The following is a 19,485-nucleotide window of genomic DNA, read 5'->3' on the forward strand; positions in this document are numbered from 1 at the left end:
CACCTCTGCCACCCCCCCCTCCCCAAATCGCGCTCCCTGACTCAGTTCCCCCCCCCCCCAACTGGTGCCGTGCCTCGGTTTCCCCACCTGGGACTGAACCCGCCCCCACCCCCCCCCAAAAAACGAGCCGCGCTCCCCCAGTCGAACCCCCGCAGATTTCCAGACAACGCCAGCGACTCGTGTTTATTACAAAAAGAAATCGTCATTCCCCGTTTACAAAGGAGCCCCCCCAAAAAACCTAACATTTTAATCTAAGTCTTTTTGTACAAAAAATAGCACTTTGGGGAAAAAACAAAACAAAACAAAACAAAAACAACAAAACAAAATCAAAAACAACAAAACAAACCCCCAAACGAACCCAAAACCCATGTTTTTGGGTGTTATTACATCAGCCACCTGATTTTTAAAACACAAAATACCCCCCCCACCCCCCCAAAAAAAGATTTAATATATAGCACAGACATGACAAGATCAAACAGTCTTTAGACAGGGAGAGAGAATTATTGCCAGTGTGGAGGGGCCGGATCCTGCGGGACCCCCCTGCCCACCCCCGCGCTGCATAGACTGGCCCCGGCCCCCCCAAAATTAAGGGGTGACAGTGGATTAAAGCTGGGAGATGGGGGGAGCCTTGGGGATGGCCCTGACACCCTAATTTCCTCCCTCCGCGCCCCCCCCCCCCCGCTGCAAACCCCCTGGAGGGGGATATAAAAGTCCGGGGGAGGCAGGAGGGGAGCGGGGGCTCATCCCCAGCCTGTCACCCCCTTATCAAGGCACGTTTTTGTGTGTCCCCCCCCGCCCTGGGGGTGGCTGGTGGGGTTTTGGGGGGGCCCGTGGGGTGCACGGAGCAGGGTGGGGGCCTGGGTGCCACAGAGCCAAAAAGGGGATGAACGGGTCCAGCTGCCCTCCCCTCACCGCCCCCCCCAAACCCTCTGACCCCCCAAAACACGGGGGAGGGCAAGCACCCCGAGCTCCGTGTGGAGCCCCCCCCCCCCCCCCGCTGACCCCAGGGTCCCCCAGGACCCCACCGAGGGCCCCCCCACCTCCCGGCCGCGTTTCCATAGGAAAATTAAGATTCATCAGGGATGATGGGGAACGTAACCTGGGGTGGGGGGGGACAACGAGGACACCCCAAAATCCCACGGCACAGCCCGTCCCCTCGGCGAGGTTTTGGGATGCGGGTTTGGCACTTGATCCCTGCTGGGCGCAGGGTGGGCTGGGACGGAGCAGAGCCGGCAAGCACGGGGATCTCGGGGACCCCCAGGTTATGGGGTGGGGGTAAGGGGGGGGGGAAAAACCCAACCCATATCAATAATTAAATTAAAAAATTCCTGTTTTCTACCAATTCTCTGTAGCTTCCAGTATCAAGGGGGGGGGAAGAGACGGACACGACGCGCTGGGGAACTCATAGTGCTTCACAGATTATTAAAATACAAATGCTTAAAGTTTCCTATATAAAAATATACAAATGCAAAAATATATATCGAGAGAGAGAGAGAGCGGAAAGATCGGCCGGAGGAATCGCCACGCTCGCCGCCTCCCTCCCTGCAGAGCTTTTTCTTCTTTTTTCTTTTTTTTTTTAAAAAAAAAAACAAACCGAAAACCCAAAAAACCAACAAACCAAGGTAAAAACACCTTCGCGCTTCACAGTTTGGCTGGGTTTTGCCACCGATGGTTCGGCCCCGGGGAGGGGAGGGGGGGTCCCTGGTGTGGATTCAGGGGTTTCCCTGGCTCCGGCGGAGCCCACCTTGCCATGAGAAGCATCCGAGCGTGGATAAACTCGGGGTTCTGTAGAAAATTCAGCCCCCGAGGCTCCCCCGGGGGTGCCCCGGCTGGGGAACGCTGGTTTAATTCCTCTCCAAAGGCCTTTCAAGCCCACCTGAGTGATTTTGGCAACCTCAGCCCCGAGCCGACATCTGCCCCCCGGCTATGCCGAAGCCCACCGGGCAGCCCAGGGCGGGAGGAGACATCTCCGGGCGCGGGGAGCACGGCGGGGGGCTCTGTGTGTGTGTGTCACCCACCCTCCGCATCCCGGGAAATTTCCTGGTTATCCTCAGGCAGGGAAAAATAAAACGCTTGTAGAAAAATGATACAGCAGAACCCCTCGCGTTCGGGTGGGGAGGGAGGAAGACGCCGTTGGCAGGTGGGATTCACGGATCCAAGATCTGCGAGTAAAACCCGTGGGGGGTGTGTGTGTGTGTGTTTTCTGGCCTCCGCACCGGGTTCCCCCCGCAAGCAAAGGGGAGACACACGACGAGCGTCGACCCAGCGAGACGGGGATGCCGGCGGCCGCCTCCACCTCCCCAAACCACTCAACACGCTCTCCAGCTCCGAACCGGGGTTTGCTTCCACACCCCGGGGTCGCTCCTACAACCGACGCTGCCTGCTCTGCTCAGCTCTCCTCTAAGCTTCCCGGCGGCGCGCTCTCCTCTCCAGCTCAAACCCGTTTCGTCCTCGTTTCGCCCCAAAATTTCTGCTCGGAAACAAAGAGATTTCACCAAAAAGGCTCCCTGCTGCCTTCGAGGGGGTGGTTGGGACCCACGTCCCACCGTTGCCTTGTTTCGGGGATGAAATCAAAGCTGCCCCACGTGCTCTGCATCACCCTGAGATGAAATCCCCCCTGGTATCGGGGGGACGGCGCCGGGCCCCCCCACGGCTCCTTCCTGCGGCGGGCAGGGCAGCCCCTGCCTGTTTACAGCCGGAGGGGAAAGGGCAGATATTGTCTGGACTGGAGCAGGAAGAGGAGGGTGTGGGAGGAAGAACGGAAGAGGACTGAGCTGTCCCGGCCCTCCCAGGGTGGGGAAAAAGCCAGGTATGGAAAACCGAAAAGGGTTTTCCCTGAACCGTCCCCCAATTCCAACACCTTTTTTCAGGGGGAAGCGCAAGGAGCCACCTCCAGCAGCGTCACGGCAAAACCCACGAGGCAAAACCCGTCCCGCGTCCCCTCGCCGCCGGGACCTCTCCGGGGTGGAAAAGTGCCATCTCCCGCCGACCAGCTCCGGAGGCACTGGTTTTTCAGAATTATTATTATTCTTATGACCAACAGCGGCCCCAGAAAAATAGACGTTTTCCCCGAGGAGGACCTCCCGAGCCGTCTCCCGCCGTACCCCAACGCACCGGGTCCCAGACCCTCTGCTAAATAGCTCGAGTGAACCCGCACGAAACCCTTTACAACTCGATTCCACGTGTAGAGTCACCGCTCAGCCCGCCAGAGCGAGGATTTAGAAAAGCCAGAGGAAAAGGATCTTCGTAAAGAAGATCGCTGGAAAATAAAGATCAAAAAGTCCAGTGAAGGGCAAGGAGAGGGCAGCTGTTTTTACAAGGTCGGGGGTGGAGGGCTGGGGGGGGGAAGCAAAACCTCACCCGAATAATTACAAAGAAATTAAAGAACAACCTAAAAGCAAAGCGTACAAAAACGACGGGGGGATTTTTTTTTTTTTTTTCCTTTTTTTTTCTTTTAAGATTACAATGTAAAATGTAATATAAGGTCTGAAGGTCAGCTCGGGCACTGTCCGAACTGCCCCACAGGGTCGACCTGTTCCAAGATAAGGCATCAAAGGGACCAAGCCATGGTCGCAGCAAAATCTCTCCTCTCTCAAACAAACACATTTTATATTTTTATATATATAATAATAATATAGAATCTTTTTTTCCTTTTTTTTTTTCCTTTTTTTTAGGGGGGGTGTGTGTGTTTTGGCTGGGTTTTTTTTGTCTTTTTTTTCTTTGATTTTTTTTGTGGGTTTTTTGTTGTTTTTTTTTTTTTCCTAAAAAGTATTTCAACGATCATATACTTTTACCAAGGCATGATGGCGTCGAAGGCTAGCTACGGAGGGGCAGATGGATCTTAGGGAGGGAGTGGGAGGTGGGGGGTGGGGGGGAATAATAATAATAAGGTCAAGCCGAAATTAAAAAATATATATATAGCTCTGGCCTTCGTGTGTGGTCACCGGGCCCCGGAGGTCGGACAGCTCAAGGAGGGCTGCGATCCCAGGTAAGAGGAGCTGGGCTTTAGTGCTGGAGGGTGACAAGGGACATCGCCCTCGCGGTGAAAATAGCTCCCGGCTCCGTCTCCGCTCGCCTCTCGGCCCCGTGCCGCCCGGCGCCGCCGTGTCGCCTGCCGGTGCCCGCGTCCCGCTTCGCCCTCAGAACCCGTTGCCGCTGATGTTGATGGACTGGAGATCGGCCACCTGCATCACGTTGATGCCGCTGCTGGCCAGGCGGGCGATGCCCTCGGGGCAGATGGCTTCCATGGCCACCATGTTGGTGGCGATGAGGGCCGAGGGGGTGGCCCCGCCGTTACCCTCCGCCGAGGCCCCCGTGTCCATGGGGACGGTGGAGACGTTCATGGCCACGTTGTTGCCCGCGCCTCCCTTCTTGTTCGCGTGGGTCTTGATGTGCTTGGAGAGGTGGTCGCTCCTCATGAAACGTTTGGGGCACTCCGGGCAGGCGAATTTCTTCTCCCCTGGAAGAAGGGAGGGGGAGAGGGGTCAGGCAGAGGCTGGGCCCTCCCCCAACCCAGGCTGGCAAGAAGGTGACGGACTCCAGGGAAAGCAGCGTCCCGAGCCCTACCTGTGTGCGTGCGCTTGTGTCGCTGCAGCTCGTCGCTGCGGGTGAAACGCTTGCCGCAGAGGATCCAGGTGCAGACGAAGGGTCGCTCCCCGGTGTGCCACCGCAGGTGAGCCCGGAGGTGAGACGTTTTGCCGTACACCTTCCCGCAGCCCGGGATGTGGCAGATGTGTTGCTTTTTTTTACCTGGATCCCCAGAGCTCCTGCAAGAGTCCGATGGAAAGAGTTAAAACAACCCTGAAAGCTCCAGCTGACTGGAGAGAGGAAGAATGGGGCCAAACAAGGTGCTTTTGGGGTTTCAGCCTGCTCCCGGAGGTTCGGAGGTTGCTTGGGCAGCCCGGCGTTGCCGGATCTGCAGCAGAGCAGCCTTACCTTCCCTCGCTGTCTTTGCAGTAAGGACAGGTACATGCTTCCCTCCGTACTTTCCGTCCTTGCTGGGGTTGTGGGTCCGGGCTGGTCTCTCCTTCCTCTACAGCCGCGTTCTCGTCTCCCAGCCCATCTCCGCTCGTGCCGTGAAGACCCAGCTGAGCACCGTGGTCGCCTGGAAGAAAACCACAGGAGGTTACTGTGGGCTCTCAGTCAGCAAAGCCCCCAGCAGCAGGAGGGAAGCGAGAGGGGCTTTGCCCGGCCTTTCCCCACGACAGCCGCAAAGCCGGGAGGGTCTCAGCCTGATTGAGCCAAAGGAAGTCATTAATTACAGCCTTCTCCCTCGGCTTTCCACAGGCTCCAGTGTTTTTGAGCCCTGGCAATCCCATACCAATCCTTCCCTAGAGCCCCGGGGCTCTCCCCGCCCTCTGCAGCCCCCAGCAAAGCAGCGGGGTCCCCCCAGCTCCCACACATCGCCCCACATTTTGGTCCACGCCTTCTGACTTGTGTCCAGAGGAGAGGCAAGAGCCGCGTCTCTCATGAAAAACAGTCCCCCTACGTCACTCCAGCCACCTGCCAACTATTTCAGCTATTTCAGCTAAACCAGCGCAGAAAACAGAGCAAAAATGTAAGCTGAGCAGCACCGGCCAGCTTGAATCGGTGTCAGCGATAAGGCAAGTGTCAAAATATTGCCAAGGGAAACCTGGGCTTCTCCAAATCACACCTTGCTACTGACCTCACCAAGGTCCCTTTGCCCCCTTTGTTTTTTGGGCTGAAAGAGGCAGTTTTCCCTCTTCCAGCATCTCTCCGGCTTGAACTTGATGAAAGCAACAATTTAGGATAAATCTACAGAGCAGATGCAAACCTTCCTGCCAACCCCCCCCACCCCCAAGAAAAAAAGGCAGCGATAAATAAAGCGGGCTGGAAGACCGTAGTCTTCAGCAGCATCCATCAGCAAAGATATTACCGGCACGCGCTCACTGGTTAATTACTGCGATTACAGAAAGGGAGATATATATATAAAGTTGAAAAATCATCTGGCGCTGCTCACGGAGCGCAGTCCCTCCCTCTCCCGAGGAGCAATTCCCAATTATAAAAGCCGTAGGAACCGCAGGGTAGTGCTGACGATCTCCCAAATGCAGACAAATATAAACCATCCGTAACGGCAGGGTTGAGGGGTAGGAAGTTTTTAAGCCTATCAGTTTTCATTGCCATTTTATTGCTCTACGCTTATGCTGTCATCTAACTGCTTCTCCAATAACCCCATCTACACTTCACAAGTGTTTTATTTCCCTTCAAGCTCCGCTGCTTGATTATTTTCATGCTGAAAAGCCAGAGCGGGCGCAGAGACGGCAGGCTGAGTAATCTCTTTTCAGCTGCAATTAACATATGCCAATAGGTCTAACGGCAGATTTAGAGCCAAGCCGCTTCCGCCGGACGGGCGGCGGCATCCTTGGCTGGCTACGGGCTGCGATTTGAGCCCAAAATTCACCTTTTTCCTACCGAGTTCCTCGCAAGTAGGCAGCCAGGGTCGAGACCGCTGCCTGAACGTGGTGGCGTTTGAAGACAGGGCTGAGACAAAACGAGTGTAAAACAAGCACACACTTGTCACCAACAGCAAATGACACTGCGCTCTGCCGCTCTTTCCGGAGATCCTCTCCCACTGCTGGGAAATGAGGCTGTGTTGCGGGGTGTCTTCCCCAAAAACACCCATCTGGGGGCTTTCCCGATGCTGTTTATCAGCAGCTGCCCAGCTGGCTCCAGCGAGGATGAATTAATGGGAAGGACCGTGCCAGCCAGCCCTGACAAAGGCCGATGGGGATATCGGGACGTAAGGGATAACGTGGTGCCTGGGGGATGCCACTTCACTCCCTCCATCTCCTCTTCCCCGTACCTGGAAGGTGCTTCTTAAACCGGGAGCGCAAACATCACAAGGCTGCAGTTTCCAAAGCCGGCGCTCGCAAAAAACAGCCCATGGTCCCGCTGCCAGCGTCCCCCAGAGCCGTGTCACGACGGGGCTGCAGGAATGAAGGCCCCCTCCCCGGCACGGGGACTGAGATGCCGCCGCCAGCGGTGGTACCACAGGAGGCCACCGTATTGAGAAGCTGGGACGAGTACCTTCAGCAAAGCCGTGAAATGTGCTTTAAAAACCTGATTCTCCACGTAACAGCTTCTAGGCGGGAGGGAGCACACCAAGCATCCGCAGGAGAGGTGCTGGCGCTGAAGAAGGATAAACTTCAGACTTATGCCGGCCCGAAACGCCCATTAGCAGCACGCTGGGCTCTCGTCCTGTGGCCAGGAGGGAGTTTCACAACGCAGAGACAGCGAGGGGGGAATGACGAAGAGTTTCAGCGGGCAGCCTTCCTCGGGCCCCACGGCTTTGCTGTTACCAGCAGGTGTCAGTGGTGCCCTGGCAAAGCTTAGCGGAGGAGCTGGGGCAGGGGCCCACGCTCAGGAAAGGACAAAAGCCACCAGGAATAGATGCCTGGCTACTTGGGGCACCAGCCAGCTCAGGGCCACGACACCCAACAGCTCTGCAGTGGCACTGCCAATGATCTGCGCGGCCGGTGGGGGTTTATGTGCGCAGCTGGGCCAAGCTCCAAGCCTGGGCTTCCTCCAGCGAGAGGAACAGCTCCGATTTCAGTCCTCCAGGCCGGCTCAAGAGGAGCTCCACTCTCCCAGGCAGCAGCGCACAAACAGGGAGGCTTAAAATTAGGGCTGACCGCTCTGCCCCTCAAGCCCACAGGGGTCTAGATTTCCTGGGAGAGGGCAGCACTGGGCAAGCCCTTTGCCGTCGAGGACTGAGACACGCAGAGCATCAAAGCAACAACCAAGAGAGACGGGTTGCGATCAAGGAAACGAACCCTGACTCATCTGCTCGCCCCGTCTCTACTTACGTCACACCAGGGCTGGTTTGTCTGCAGGGGGACAAGGCACACGTCACCGTCTAAGCAGAAGCCGGGATGTCATCTGTGTTACAGCGATGGGCTGCGCTCACGTGTCCGCGCCCCAGCATCGTGTGTTAAAGGATGGCGCCGGCCTCAAAGACCATATAACCCTGTGGATGGTCCCCTCCAGCCCGCACCAGGGTGGGAGGAAACGCTCGGCTGAATCACAGCTGAAAGACCCGACAAATAACACCCGTGACCGACACACTGGGACCAGTTCAGCCCTTGGATGGGGCTCCTGCGTGGCAGGAGCGTTAATAACCACAACGGCGATGGTTGTGTCTGCCCTCACACCAGGACACCAAACTGCAGAGGAATATTGTTGGCCATCGAGTGACAGCGACCAGGCCAGGTCTGGCTGTTCAACACCACCACCGGGCAGGAGGAAGGAAATTCTTTGTCCCCCCAAAGGGGACACAATTTTGAGCCCCGCTCAGAAATCTCGGCTGGGCCCTCCCGTACCTCATCGGTAACATTCCTGCGCTCCCACAAAGTTTAGCAATTTTAGGACAAAACCTTTTCAGTCCCCCCTCCAGCTCTTGCAACATATGTTTACAGTCTAAAACCAGCATGGAGGGAACCAGGGAGGGTTTTTTTTTTTTTAAGCTTTATAAGCCAACGACAACAGCTTGCACTACAGCGACAGATTAGAGATTTCCCTGTCGCGTATGCGCCATCCGGGGAGAGCTGTTGTAAAAAGGAAGGAGAAGACACACACGCATTCCCCAAAAATATGCTTGGGAGGGGGAGAATCCAGCCCTGATGTCTTGGAATGGCTTCAATCTTCAAACATGCAAAAGCCTACGCAGCATTTTATAGTCTGTTGGCGTGTCATATGGAGGGGAAAAAACCCAAATCCTCCTTCTGGTAATCTATGGCTCGCATCTAATTAAGGTATAAATAAATTATGGCAAGAGAAGACAGATCTTGTACGTACACGCTTCATTCTTCGCATATCAGGACGCGCCGAAGCCTCCAGAATATTGCAGTTTCAGGAGAACGCTTGGTGGAAAGAAACCAGCTGGATAATTTACATTTATTATCTCCACTAATATAGATTACTTCTAAGACCAAAGCTTTCATAAAGGCTGCCAAGTCCCTGGTCCATGCTCAGGTCATTGAAATCCTGAGAAAATATATTAATAGCAGAGCAAGGAGGGGGTTTAATCCTTGGAAAACCCCTGGGAGGGACTTGCCTGCGAAGACAGGCAACAGGGGCAGGAGCTGACCCTGCTTTGCCACACCTGGCTCCTGTACCCGACCCGTCTTTGCCCGAAGGAGCCCCTGCTCCCTCAGCACGGGATGGGTGTACCGACCTCCAAGACCCCCAAGAAGAGGGGCTGTCATTTGCTGGTCTCACACATTAAAAAAAAGACCAAAGCACCCGAGTCTTGGCTTGTGACTTCTCTCAAGACAAGGTGTTTCTTGTCTTCTAACTGCTCGTTGGAGGAAAAATGCTTTGGTTTAGTAGTTTTATTTAGCAAACTAAAACGAGGTGAGAAATGCCCTGTGGATAGAAGAGAGGAGCATTTTTAGATCCACCCCAGCTGACCTTAGGAGAAGGGAAACAGACTCGATGTTCATTTTTAGGAAGGATCTGGAAAAAAAAAAAACACCAAACCAGTTTCTTGTGCAAACTGTGCAACATTGGCAGCTGCAACTCTGCAGAGGCAGGAGAGGAAGAGGGGGGTAAGTCGTCACCACGCAGAGCAGGGCACGCATGACAAACCGATGTCAGCTTCTTCCAGACGCAACGAAAAGAGGCAAGAGGAAGTTTTAAGGTTAAAAGAAAAGGCAGCAAAACCCAGTGGTATGCAGCCCCGGGGCTCCCTGAACCTCTTGGTGCATCTCCACTCACAGCGGATGACAGACAGCAGGCATGAGCCTAAGAAAAACCCCCAAAATCAAACCTTTCTAGCTCACAACTCAAGTTCTCCCCGTTTCCTCCTCTTTTTTCTTTTGCAGTCTGAAAGCCCGGGGTGGCAGCGAGCAGCGCTGCCTCGCCAGTGCTCGCTCCTTGCCCCGAAACACACCACCACGCTCTACTCCAGACAGATCAAAGACAATTAAGCTGCACTTGCTACACAAAGGAACAAAGTAGGTTTTGTAACGCAGTCCCCATGATTTTTATCTCGTTTGATTTCCTCACTAATTTGCAAAATGAGTTAATCTGCAGTAGGAAGTCATTCATGTAAATTAGCCAAGCTTTCGCTTAATAATTCTTCGGAGTTATGGACAGTGGAGCGGGGAACATACGGTGCCCGGCTGTGTAAGACGGTGCAGTTTTGAAGTCGGACTGCAGCACGTTGAATAATTGTCTTTTAATCTGGAGTTTAATGACTTGAAAAGCCACATGGCAAGTTCGGCGATATCCTTTAATTGTTGGACATTTCTGTGCGTCACAATAAATTACACTTCCTTTGGAGAAGGAATAGGGACGGAGCTGTCAGGTCAAGAGTGAGGTGGGCTGCAAGGAGAGCCGGAGCTGCGTCCGTCCAGCCCCATGATGGGTGGACAGACGTGGAGGTGAGCTAGGAAGTCACCTCATCCAATCCACAAGATCCCTGACCCCCCCAGGACTTGCTAAATACCTTTGTCGCACTGCAAACTGAAACACGGATCTCCTTTGCCCTTTAAATTCCAGTCTGGGTCGCCGCGAAACTGGGATGAAGCCTCTAGTCCTGCCAAAGCCTTCACTGGGGTGGTGCTGCCGGGGCAAAGCGGACCACCAGCAACCGGCAGCCAGAGCACCCTCACCCTCCAGCATAGGCAGGTCCTACCAAACCACTCCGAAAAAGAAATCAGGTTAGTTAAAAACAGAAGTCCCTGATGATGTGCGAGGAACACAGAAGAGAGAAAATGCCCAGCTGAGATGGGGAAGGGCGATCCCTGTGACCGCTGAGGAGGAGGGCTATGGCCTGAGCCCAGCCTAAAGCACACCCAGGAGACGGGGAAATCCCCACATGCATTTCTCACTGCACCTGATCCTCTGTATTCCTCTCGTCCACCGCAGTCAAGGGCGGATGCTTTTCCCGAGCCTCAAAGCCCATGTTTTCAATCATGCCCCTCTGCAGAGAGGGAGGAATTCGTGCCGGCATCGCTCACAGCATCTAACCTACAGGTCCTGCGCTGGGATGGGGAGATGGCTGGATGGCGCGAGCCTCTCCGAAGCGGAGCCAGCGTCCTGAAAGCCAACGCTCTGGAAAGGAGCCACGCTGAAACTACCCCTACTCCTGGGGCCCAGGATCCAGCTCCTGCAAAGGGGTGATAAAACCACGCTCCTGGGCGAGGAGGCAGCGGATCTGAGGTCGCCACAGATAAAAGGAAGGGGAAGATTAGGGCCCGGCGAGACAGTCCGGAGCCGGGCGAGGAAGCTCTTCCGCGGGGAGTCACGGGGCGTGCAGCACCCAACCAGTCCGACCAGCACAGCTGCCAACCCGCTCCCATTCCTGGGCGGCCGAGCCTTAAAGAGGAGGAGGAGGAGGAGGAGGAGGAGGAGGAGGAGGAAGAGGAGCAGGGCTGCCCCATGGAGCCCCAGACCCACAGCAACTTTGGGCAGGGCACAGCCTCGCCCTGACGAAGCTGCACGGCAATAACACAGGCTCTGTATCGCGATCATTCCCTTTTCCCAAGCAGACCCCAGGATCCCTTGGGATTTGTGTAATTTCTTCAGTAAACCACCCTCTTTATTACAGCAAGGAGAGAGGTCAGCCAAGGAAGCTGGGAGGGTATTTAAAGTCCAGCCCAGTTAGAGTTTAGAGAAGGAAATTTCACAATGTAATTATTTTCTGACGTGATGTCATGGGCGTAATGAAACAAACAACTACAGCACGTTAAGGAGAGATCCTGTCAGGGCTTGCTGGCCCGAGTTTGATTCCGATTCTCCCCTCCCCTCTTGCAGACGATGCCATGTGGATGTCTCATCAAGGCCCTGCTACAAAGCTTCCCTTAAAAAACAGAAAATAGGAGACAATCAGGTCTTTGTGTCAGTGCCCCGATAGCTGGGAAGAGCCCTGGTAAGAACAAAGTCGCAGCAGAGAGCTGTGGATGCATTTGGTAAACCGATTTCAAAGGGTTACTTCCCCCATGAAGGCCTTTTTTTTCTTTCAGAAGGATGTCCTTGCTACGTCCCACTGCTCGATTCGACCACAAGCCTTGGTCCGAATGATAGACAGAACCCAGAAAGGGAGCTCAACCTGCCCAAACACACCCAGGCAGCGGCGTGGCTCGGGGCTGGTGCAAATCCCCAGTCCCACTACTGCCCCCTGCATCCTCCCAGCTCCATCCTCCCCAGGAATAAAACATCCTTTAGCGCTAGGCTGTTGCTGTTTTGCACAAAAAAAGGGCCTCGGATGAGGGGTTTAACTCCGGCCTAATGGGAAGCTACTGGCGGACGCCTGTTTACCCAGCACATACCTCAGCCAGGCAGGGCTCTTTATCTCCGAGGGACGGAGCACTGAGCAGCAGGACTCTGCCAGGGACAGGTATGTGGGGCAGAGCCATTTCGCTGGCAAAACTATATGGACATGGAGCTAAAAAAAGTCCCTCTCCTCCTCCCTAAAGTTCCATCAAAAGGGGAAGAGAAACCCCGGCATCGCAAACTTCTCAAAATCGCCCCCACCCTGCTTGCCACAGAGCCTCTGTGCAAAGGGGCCTCGTGCAGGACGTCCCCTCCCTGAGCAAGCCAGCATTGGGGTGACATTCGGGTGACACTGCTCTCTGGGGTAAGGACCCCACTCAGGTGTCCGAGCAATGCAAGGCTCACCTCTGCACTGCTACACCCACAGAAGAGCACCCAAAACCTCTTTCCTTCATCCTGGAGGCAGTCCTGCTGCCCACTCGCACGGGGAGAGGTGACACCCAAACTCACGCGTGGGTTTTTGGGGCGATGCCAGCTGAGGAAATCCCCTCCCCAGCTCTGCGTCTGCCTTCCCCCCCGCCCCAGCAGAGCCGGCTGCAAGGCCTGTTTGCCCACATACCAGCTCATTACGGTCACAGACCTCATGTCTCTGCCACGGGGGCCCAATTCACAGCCCATCTAACACCGAGGAGAAGGAGGCAGCCTGCAAACCACCTAAGTGATTCAAACACAAGCTGAGTTACACAAGCTGAGTTATGAGTTACATTTAGAGAGAGCACTAAGCTCTGCCTCAAGCCTAGGAGCAAAAATCTGATTTTAAAAGACATTTTCAGGTGTCATTTACTCCAGGGTGACCTTTCCCCTCCCTGGTTTTGCAAAAAGGAAAGCAAAAAGCAGAAATCTCATCAGTGACTCGCCCCGAGCCCTCACAAGAGGCTGAAAGCCACAGCCCAGAGGAGTCCCCCTGCCCGTGGACTGGAGCGGGGTGCAGGAGAGGAGACGTGTGCTTCCCGCAGCACGGCAGCAGCCAAACTGGGACTCCAGAGCTGCTGTCAGCCCCGAAAGAAGCTGAGCTGAGCTCTTCGAAGCAGCTCAGCTAAGGCAGATTTGCAGGGAAGTGGCAGGAAACGTGGTGGCTGCAAGCCCGGGAGGCAGCTGGGGTGCACGCTCAGCTACCGAAACCCCTCGCCACGCACCCCTTTCTCCCCACCACACTGTAACACGTGGCAAAACCCAAGGGGCCGGGAAGATCAGCTGTCAGTCTCCCCTCCCAAGCAAACCTGGGTTTTATTTTCCATTCACCTCCCTCGGAAGCAGAGGAGCATTTTCTGCTACAAAAAATACCCTCCCAACTCTTAGCCTCGAGCAGAAAGCGAGCGCAGAAAGTTCCAGCACACGTGGTGTGTGCTCGCAGAGCCGCCAGCAGCTGAAGGGGAGGCTTCTCATGGAAAATTTGGGCAACAGGCAGAGTCGGTAACAAACCGGTCCCTTAAATTGCCGTCAGACAGCTCAGACCGGGAGGGATCGGCCTTCACAGCCCCCCCAACATGGTACAGGATGGCTCAGCTACGTGGCTAGGGTGCAGATGAAGACAACGCACCCAGTGCAAGGGCTGGGGGGGGCCTCAGCATCCACCAGAGAGGGGCTGTTTGCAGGTGGCAGGGGGACAAACGGACCCACCGCCACATCTGACAGACCCAGCTAGAGAAAAACTCCTCCAGCCTGGGGTTAAACTGTGCAAACTGCGCAAATGGATCCCCGCCAGGAAGCTTTCTGCCCCAGCCACAGCCTCTGTGATCTCATCCTAGGAGCCCGACTTAAGGTCCCATCGAGCGGGGGAGTCTCGGTGGGTCCCCGCAAGCCCTTTGAAACCTGAACCCTGCTCTGGTTTTTCAAATGTACAAAACATTTAAGCATCGCCTGAACGTCACATCCTCTGAGCTAGGGAAGAGCGAGGCCCTCGGCTGCGGTTCTCGGTGCAGCCGCCAGCGTCGGATGGTGAATTTGTCACTGCGGATCAAAAGCTAAACATGCTGCTGAGCTAAAAAAAAAAGGGGAGGAGGAGGCGGCTCCCCAGCGTGAGCGCGTTGGATGGGTGGTCTCTGGAGCGTTCCTCCCTGCCCCACCTCCGAGGGCAGAGCCAGGCACAAATACAGGAACTAGGAGTCGCCCATGCGTTTCTCCGGCGCCTTCAAAACAAGCGCGCCTCAACGCAAGCCACCCCGCCAGGCTGCAGGGCGAGGGGATCCCACCCAACCCGGGGGGGGGGGGCAAAGACCAAAGGGATCCTCCACCACCTGCATTTCAACGTCTAAAAGAGGTGACGCACGATCGGCTCCGCTCTGGATGTAAAAACGAACGTGCTCTAGCACACATGGGTCTCTCTGCTTGGGGAAATCCAAGGATCAGGCTAATCCCGACTGCGGCGCGGTCTGTAATAAACCCGTGGATGCCTGCAAGCCAAGCTGCTGTAGCAACAGCCCAAAATACTGCTGCAAAACAACTCCGGGAGAGCAGCCGCCTCCTCTCGCGAGAAGGAAGCACGAGTTGGATTGAGCAACATTTTTTTGCTGCCTCTCAGCTGTGACTAAATCTAGCAACTGCCTTTTTAGCCGGAGCCAGAACAAAAAAAAAAAAAGAAAATGAAAAAGAAAAACACTGGAAAAGCAAGCAGGGCTCCTTTTCAGCACCAATTTCTTCTGCAGCAGGAGCTTACAGCTCCCTTGTACAGGCAGGCACGGCATTTCCAAAGGGAAGCCAAGCGAACTCAAGCTCACACCCCCGTGTCCACACACACACCCCCCGGGGTTGGTGGGAGGTTTTGGGAGCCGACGATGGGGCTGATCCAGGGGGAACTGAGCAGGGAGATCCGTGCCAGCCGTGAACATGGGCCCATCTCGGGCAGGATGAGATCACAGCGTCCCACACCAGCACCCAACTTTAGGCTAAATATACACTTAAAGAGCCCGTTCTTCCGCCCCTGCAAGGAAACTCCCCAGGGCTTTTTGTTTGTTTGTTTTCTAGGGGGAGGGCAGCGGAATTTAGGTTATTCCTGAGTTTTATAAGGCGTGACACTTTCTGCGGGCTCCCGCAGCTGAGGAGCTGAGTTGGACTCGGCTCCGCTCCCCAACCCCGACCCAAGACCCTCAGGGCAGGACAGAAGCCTCGCACAAAACCACGCTTCACCCTTAGCGCCGCACACAGCATCCCCTTTCTCCCCTGCCTCTCCTCTGATCTCCCTCCTTCCCCATTCCCAGGCACGTCCTGTTTCTTTTCATGCAATCAGCCGCCCAAGAGAGTTAATTAGATCAGAAACTCCCCAAAATTAGTTTCAGTCTTTTCTGGTGATAGGCAGAGACTTAGTAATACCTTCCCAGGGCCAACATAAGCACCAGCCCACTTGCCAGCTCGCTTTGGCATTGATCACCCCCAGCTCTAGCCCTGGCACGGGTGTGCCAGCGCCCCGAACCCTGCAGAGCCCAGACGGCGCACAGAGGCGGCTGTGTGCAGCCAGGCAACATCATTTCGCCCTCAATTTCCTCTGCCCGGCTATGGAAAGGAACTAAGACAAAACAACTTACCAGCAGTGTTTGCTATGGCCAGCGGCAGCCCTTGCAGCTGATGCACCTGGATCCCAGACGCTCCCAAGGCACTGAGGTTAATAGTCTGGAGGCCTGGCATGGAGGAGAGCTGGGCAGCGTTGACCGTGACAGTGCCGCTGGGGAGGGAGGCGATGGGGGTGAGCGTGGTGCTGGTGCTGCCTGTCTGCCCCAGTGACACTCCCTGCATGGGGGCCAAGGTGATTGTCTGGGCCTGGGGGTTTTGAACCTGAAGGTTTTGGAGCTGGATGGTCTGCCAGCTCACCTGCCCGTTGGGACCCACCGTGGGCGTTCGGATGATGATGGGCCCGGAGTTGGGGACAGCTTGGAGCTGCAGGTTCTGCAAGGCGTCTTGGGAGATGGCTTGAGTGGCAAAGGTCTGGCCAGAGAGTGGGGTGGTCTGGAGGGCTTGGATTGCCTGCCCTCCTTGGACCAGCTGAGGTTGGATCAGAATCTGCTGCTGCTGTTGCTGCGACTGCTGACTTTGATCCCCCTCTTTCTGCTGCCCTGGCTGCAACGGCACCCCAGAAACTTGGCTCTGCAGAGAGTCCGAGCTCTGGACGCTGCTGACCCTCTGGGGTGTCTGCGCCTGGACGTTGGTCCCCACCGTCGCGCTGGTGGAAAAATTCATGATGCCCATGTTACTGGTGGTGGTGGTGGTGGAGTAGCTGTTGGCGTTGGTAAAAAAGGCGCTGGAACTAGCGTGAGATGTGGCCGTGTTGGTGGAACTGATGGCAGCGCCTGAGGTGGCCGGCTGGGAGCTGCTGTCCGGTGAGCCGGAGCTGCTCAACGTGACCGTCTGAGAGGTGGGAGCCAGGCTGGCGGCCACGCTGTTGACGGGCAGCAAAGTGATGTTGCCGTTCAGAGCCACCGGGACGTTGGCCACGTACTGGGTTTGCCCTGAGAGGGTGTTGTTGGCTAAGCCCACACCCTGGATGGGGACAGCCTGCTGCAGCAGATTTGGCATGGCGATGAGGTTACTCGTCCCCGCTCGGCTTGTTATGATCTGCTGGTTCGTGCCAGGGATGATCTGGAGCTGACCAGAGGCATCCTGTTGCACGTTGACTTGGGCAGGGGTGGTGGCAAACTGAAGCTGCTGCCCATCAATGGTTTGGAATTGGGGAATGACCTGGTACTGGATATTCGGGATAACTCCCGGCAGGCCCGTGAGCACCTGCTGGTTCTGCAGGTTGGAAGCAGTCGTGACCACGTACTGCCCCGCGCTCATGGGCCGGCTTTTGGAGGCGTCTCCACCATTGCTGCCGTTGCTACCCTGTTCCTTGGAGGCCGTCGGTGTGCTGGAGCCAGCAGAAATGATCTGCCAGCCGTTGGCAGACTGGGCGATCTGAGCAGTGGCGGCTGTCAGGTCCAGCTCGCCGCTCCCGCCTTGCTGGCCCTGGGAGCTGTTGGAATTCTCGTTGGGAGACTCGATCCTGCTGCAGGTAGCTGCCAGCAGAGCCAGCGGGGAAGGCTGTGATTCCTGGGAAGGAGAGGAGGAGTTAAGGAAGTGGGAGGCGGCCCAACGGGGGAATTAAAAAAAAAAAAAAAGAAAAAAAAAAGAGAAAGCAAGGAGGAGTGTACTTGGAAAAGATAAACACTCCTTCCTGAGAAAACCCACCCACAGCCGGAAAAATACAACTGCCAGACACAGGGCTGTCAGGCCAGGACAGACTGAACCCACAGGGAAAAACCCTGTGAGAGGGAGCAAAGGGGATGGACTCTATATGTAAAAGGCAAGGAGAGACATCTCTTCCACCCCAAAGCAGGCGAATCTCTTCACAGGAGAAGAACTCCAGGGAAGGAGGGCCATTTCTAGGCACCCCGACCTGGAAGAGGGCCAGTCAGGGCCGTGGTGTTTACTGGGGGCAGGGGAACTGTCATGTTTTCGAGGGCACCGTGCAGAGCTGGGGGAGGAGGGGAAGCCACAGGCGCTGCGGGTCAGCGCTCCAGCGGGGCATTTGGCAGTGTGACGATCCCCCCGGCACGCACTCACCCTTCTCTTCCTCTCCCCAGGGAGAGGAGCTGCAGTAACGCTTGGCTGGGCCAAACAAACACTTCAGCTTGGCCCTGGACTTTGCCACGGGGACAGTGAGTTCCCCAGGGCAAGTGGAGCCAGGAGGCCGAGGGCTTGGTGCTGTTCCTCCCTCCCTACACTCACCTGGCCCTCCCCACCGCCTGTGCTGCTGTTACTGCTGGCATCTCCTTCGCCCTTCTCGGGCTTGGCTGTCGCCATCTCCTCGGGACTCTCTTGGTCTGCGCGGGCGGGAAACGACAGCCGGCGTTAAAGACATTTTTGAGCAGGAGAGGGGGGTGAAGAGTGCGAGGACGCACGGGGAGTCACGGGCAGGGAAGGCAGGAGAGCTGGGCAGAGTGGGGATGGCACGCTGGCAGGCACTCTGGGGGGACCGTGTGCTTTCCCGGGCACTGGCGCGAAGGGGCTGGGAACCAGAGGGAGCTGCCAAAGGGGAGCTGGCAGCAGGACAGGCAGAGGAGGACCCGGCCCAGCTCCAGGCCCCAGCTCCTCCCCGGCTGCTCGGGACACTCCCTGGCCCCCGTCGAGGTCCTCCCCGGGCCTCCCCTTTCCCTTCCCCGCTGCCTGGGAGCACACCTCCTGCCCCGGCCCTCGGTGGATCCACCCCGGAGGCGCTCTGCCCGCCCTGCCCACGGGATTCCCCACCGCGGGTCCAGCCCACGGGGCTCCCCAGGGATCCCCGGGCCGGGGCTCCCCCATCCGCACTCCCTGTGACCCCACCGCCGAAGGGGGGGAGGGTGTCCCTGCTCCCCCCAAATCCCACCGATCAGGAACGCCCTCCTCCGCTTGCAACCCCCCCTCCCCAACCAGAACCCGGGCTTTGTGCCCCCCATTCCCCCCCCCGCCCCCAGCGCCCCTCACCAAGGTCCCCCCCCAGCCCCGCTTCCGTGGGCCCCCCCGCAACACCCCCACCCGGTCACACCCTCCTCACGGCCCCCCCCCCCCCGCATCCGCCCCCGCACGGCGCCTTCCTCAGCTGGGGCGGGGGTGGTGGTGGGAGAAGCGCCCCTCTCCCCAATACCCGCCCTCACCCCCTCCCCCCAAAACCTACACCCTCCCCCCCGCAAAAAACCCTCCTCTCCGCGCCCAATCCCCCGGGATCTTCCCTCAAACACCCCCCACTTCGCCGCTGCCCCCCCCCCGCCAATTACTGGGGCCTCCCCCATCACGCCCCCCCCTCTGCTCCCAGCGCGGCCCGGCCCGTCCGCAGGGTCCCTCCCCCGAGGCCTTCCCCCTCCCCCGGGTCCCTCCCCCGTCAGGTCCCCCCGGCGCGGCGCGGCGAGGCCCGGCCCGGCGGGGCCCGGCCCGGCGTGGGGCGGGGCCGCCTCTGGCCCCTCCGAGCGGGCGGGCGCCGTCGTTTGCGTGTGCCTGGGCGGCCTTGGCGCCCCTCGCCCGCCTCCCCCCTCCTCCTCCGCCGGCACGGCGGGCCCGTCCTTACCGCTCATGGTGGCCGGGGGGGGCGAGCCCGAGCGGCGGCGGGGCGGGGGAGAGGAGGGGCGGGCGGGCCCGACTCGCTGACGAGGCGGCCTAACCCCGCCGGTGACCGCCAAGGGGCTGCCGAGGGAGGGAGCCGCGCGCCGCGGCCCCGGCCCCGCGGCCCGCCTCCGCCGACCCGTC

At 57.3% G+C, this 19,485-nt stretch overlaps 1 protein-coding gene across 1 annotated transcript; it reads right to left on the reverse strand.

The window, feature by feature from the left end:
- Window positions 1–168: 168 nt before the first annotated feature.
- On the reverse strand, window positions 169–19,478 carry SP1 (Sp1 transcription factor). Its single transcript, XM_064474376.1, has 6 exons — window positions 19,307–19,478; window positions 17,995–18,089; window positions 15,819–17,316; window positions 4,936–5,104; window positions 4,567–4,766; window positions 169–4,459 (listed from the first exon to the last, which is right to left on the reverse strand). The coding sequence occupies exons 1-6, from the start codon at window positions 19,311–19,313 to the stop codon at window positions 4,140–4,142; spliced, it is 2,289 nt and encodes a 762-aa protein (XP_064330446.1). The 5' UTR covers window positions 19,314–19,478; the 3' UTR covers window positions 169–4,139.
- Between the last annotated feature and the right edge of the window lie 7 nt (window positions 19,479–19,485).

The sequence above is a fragment of the Phalacrocorax carbo genome, chromosome 27 (assembly GCF_963921805.1).
Source record: "Phalacrocorax carbo chromosome 27, bPhaCar2.1, whole genome shotgun sequence".
NCBI lineage: Eukaryota > Metazoa > Chordata > Aves > Suliformes > Phalacrocoracidae > Phalacrocorax > Phalacrocorax carbo.

Bases quoted from the DNA above. Each gene is read 5' to 3' on its own strand.
- SP1 (XM_064474376.1), bottom strand. The intron at 17,317-17,994 runs GTGAGTGTAGGG...TCTCCTTCCCAG, and splicing joins CAGGCGGTGGGGAGGGCCAG to GAATCACAGCCTTCCCCGCT. The intron at 4,460-4,566 runs GTAGGGCTCGGG...CCCTTCTTCCAG, and splicing joins ACACAAGCGCACGCACACAG to GGGAGAAGAAATTCGCCTGC.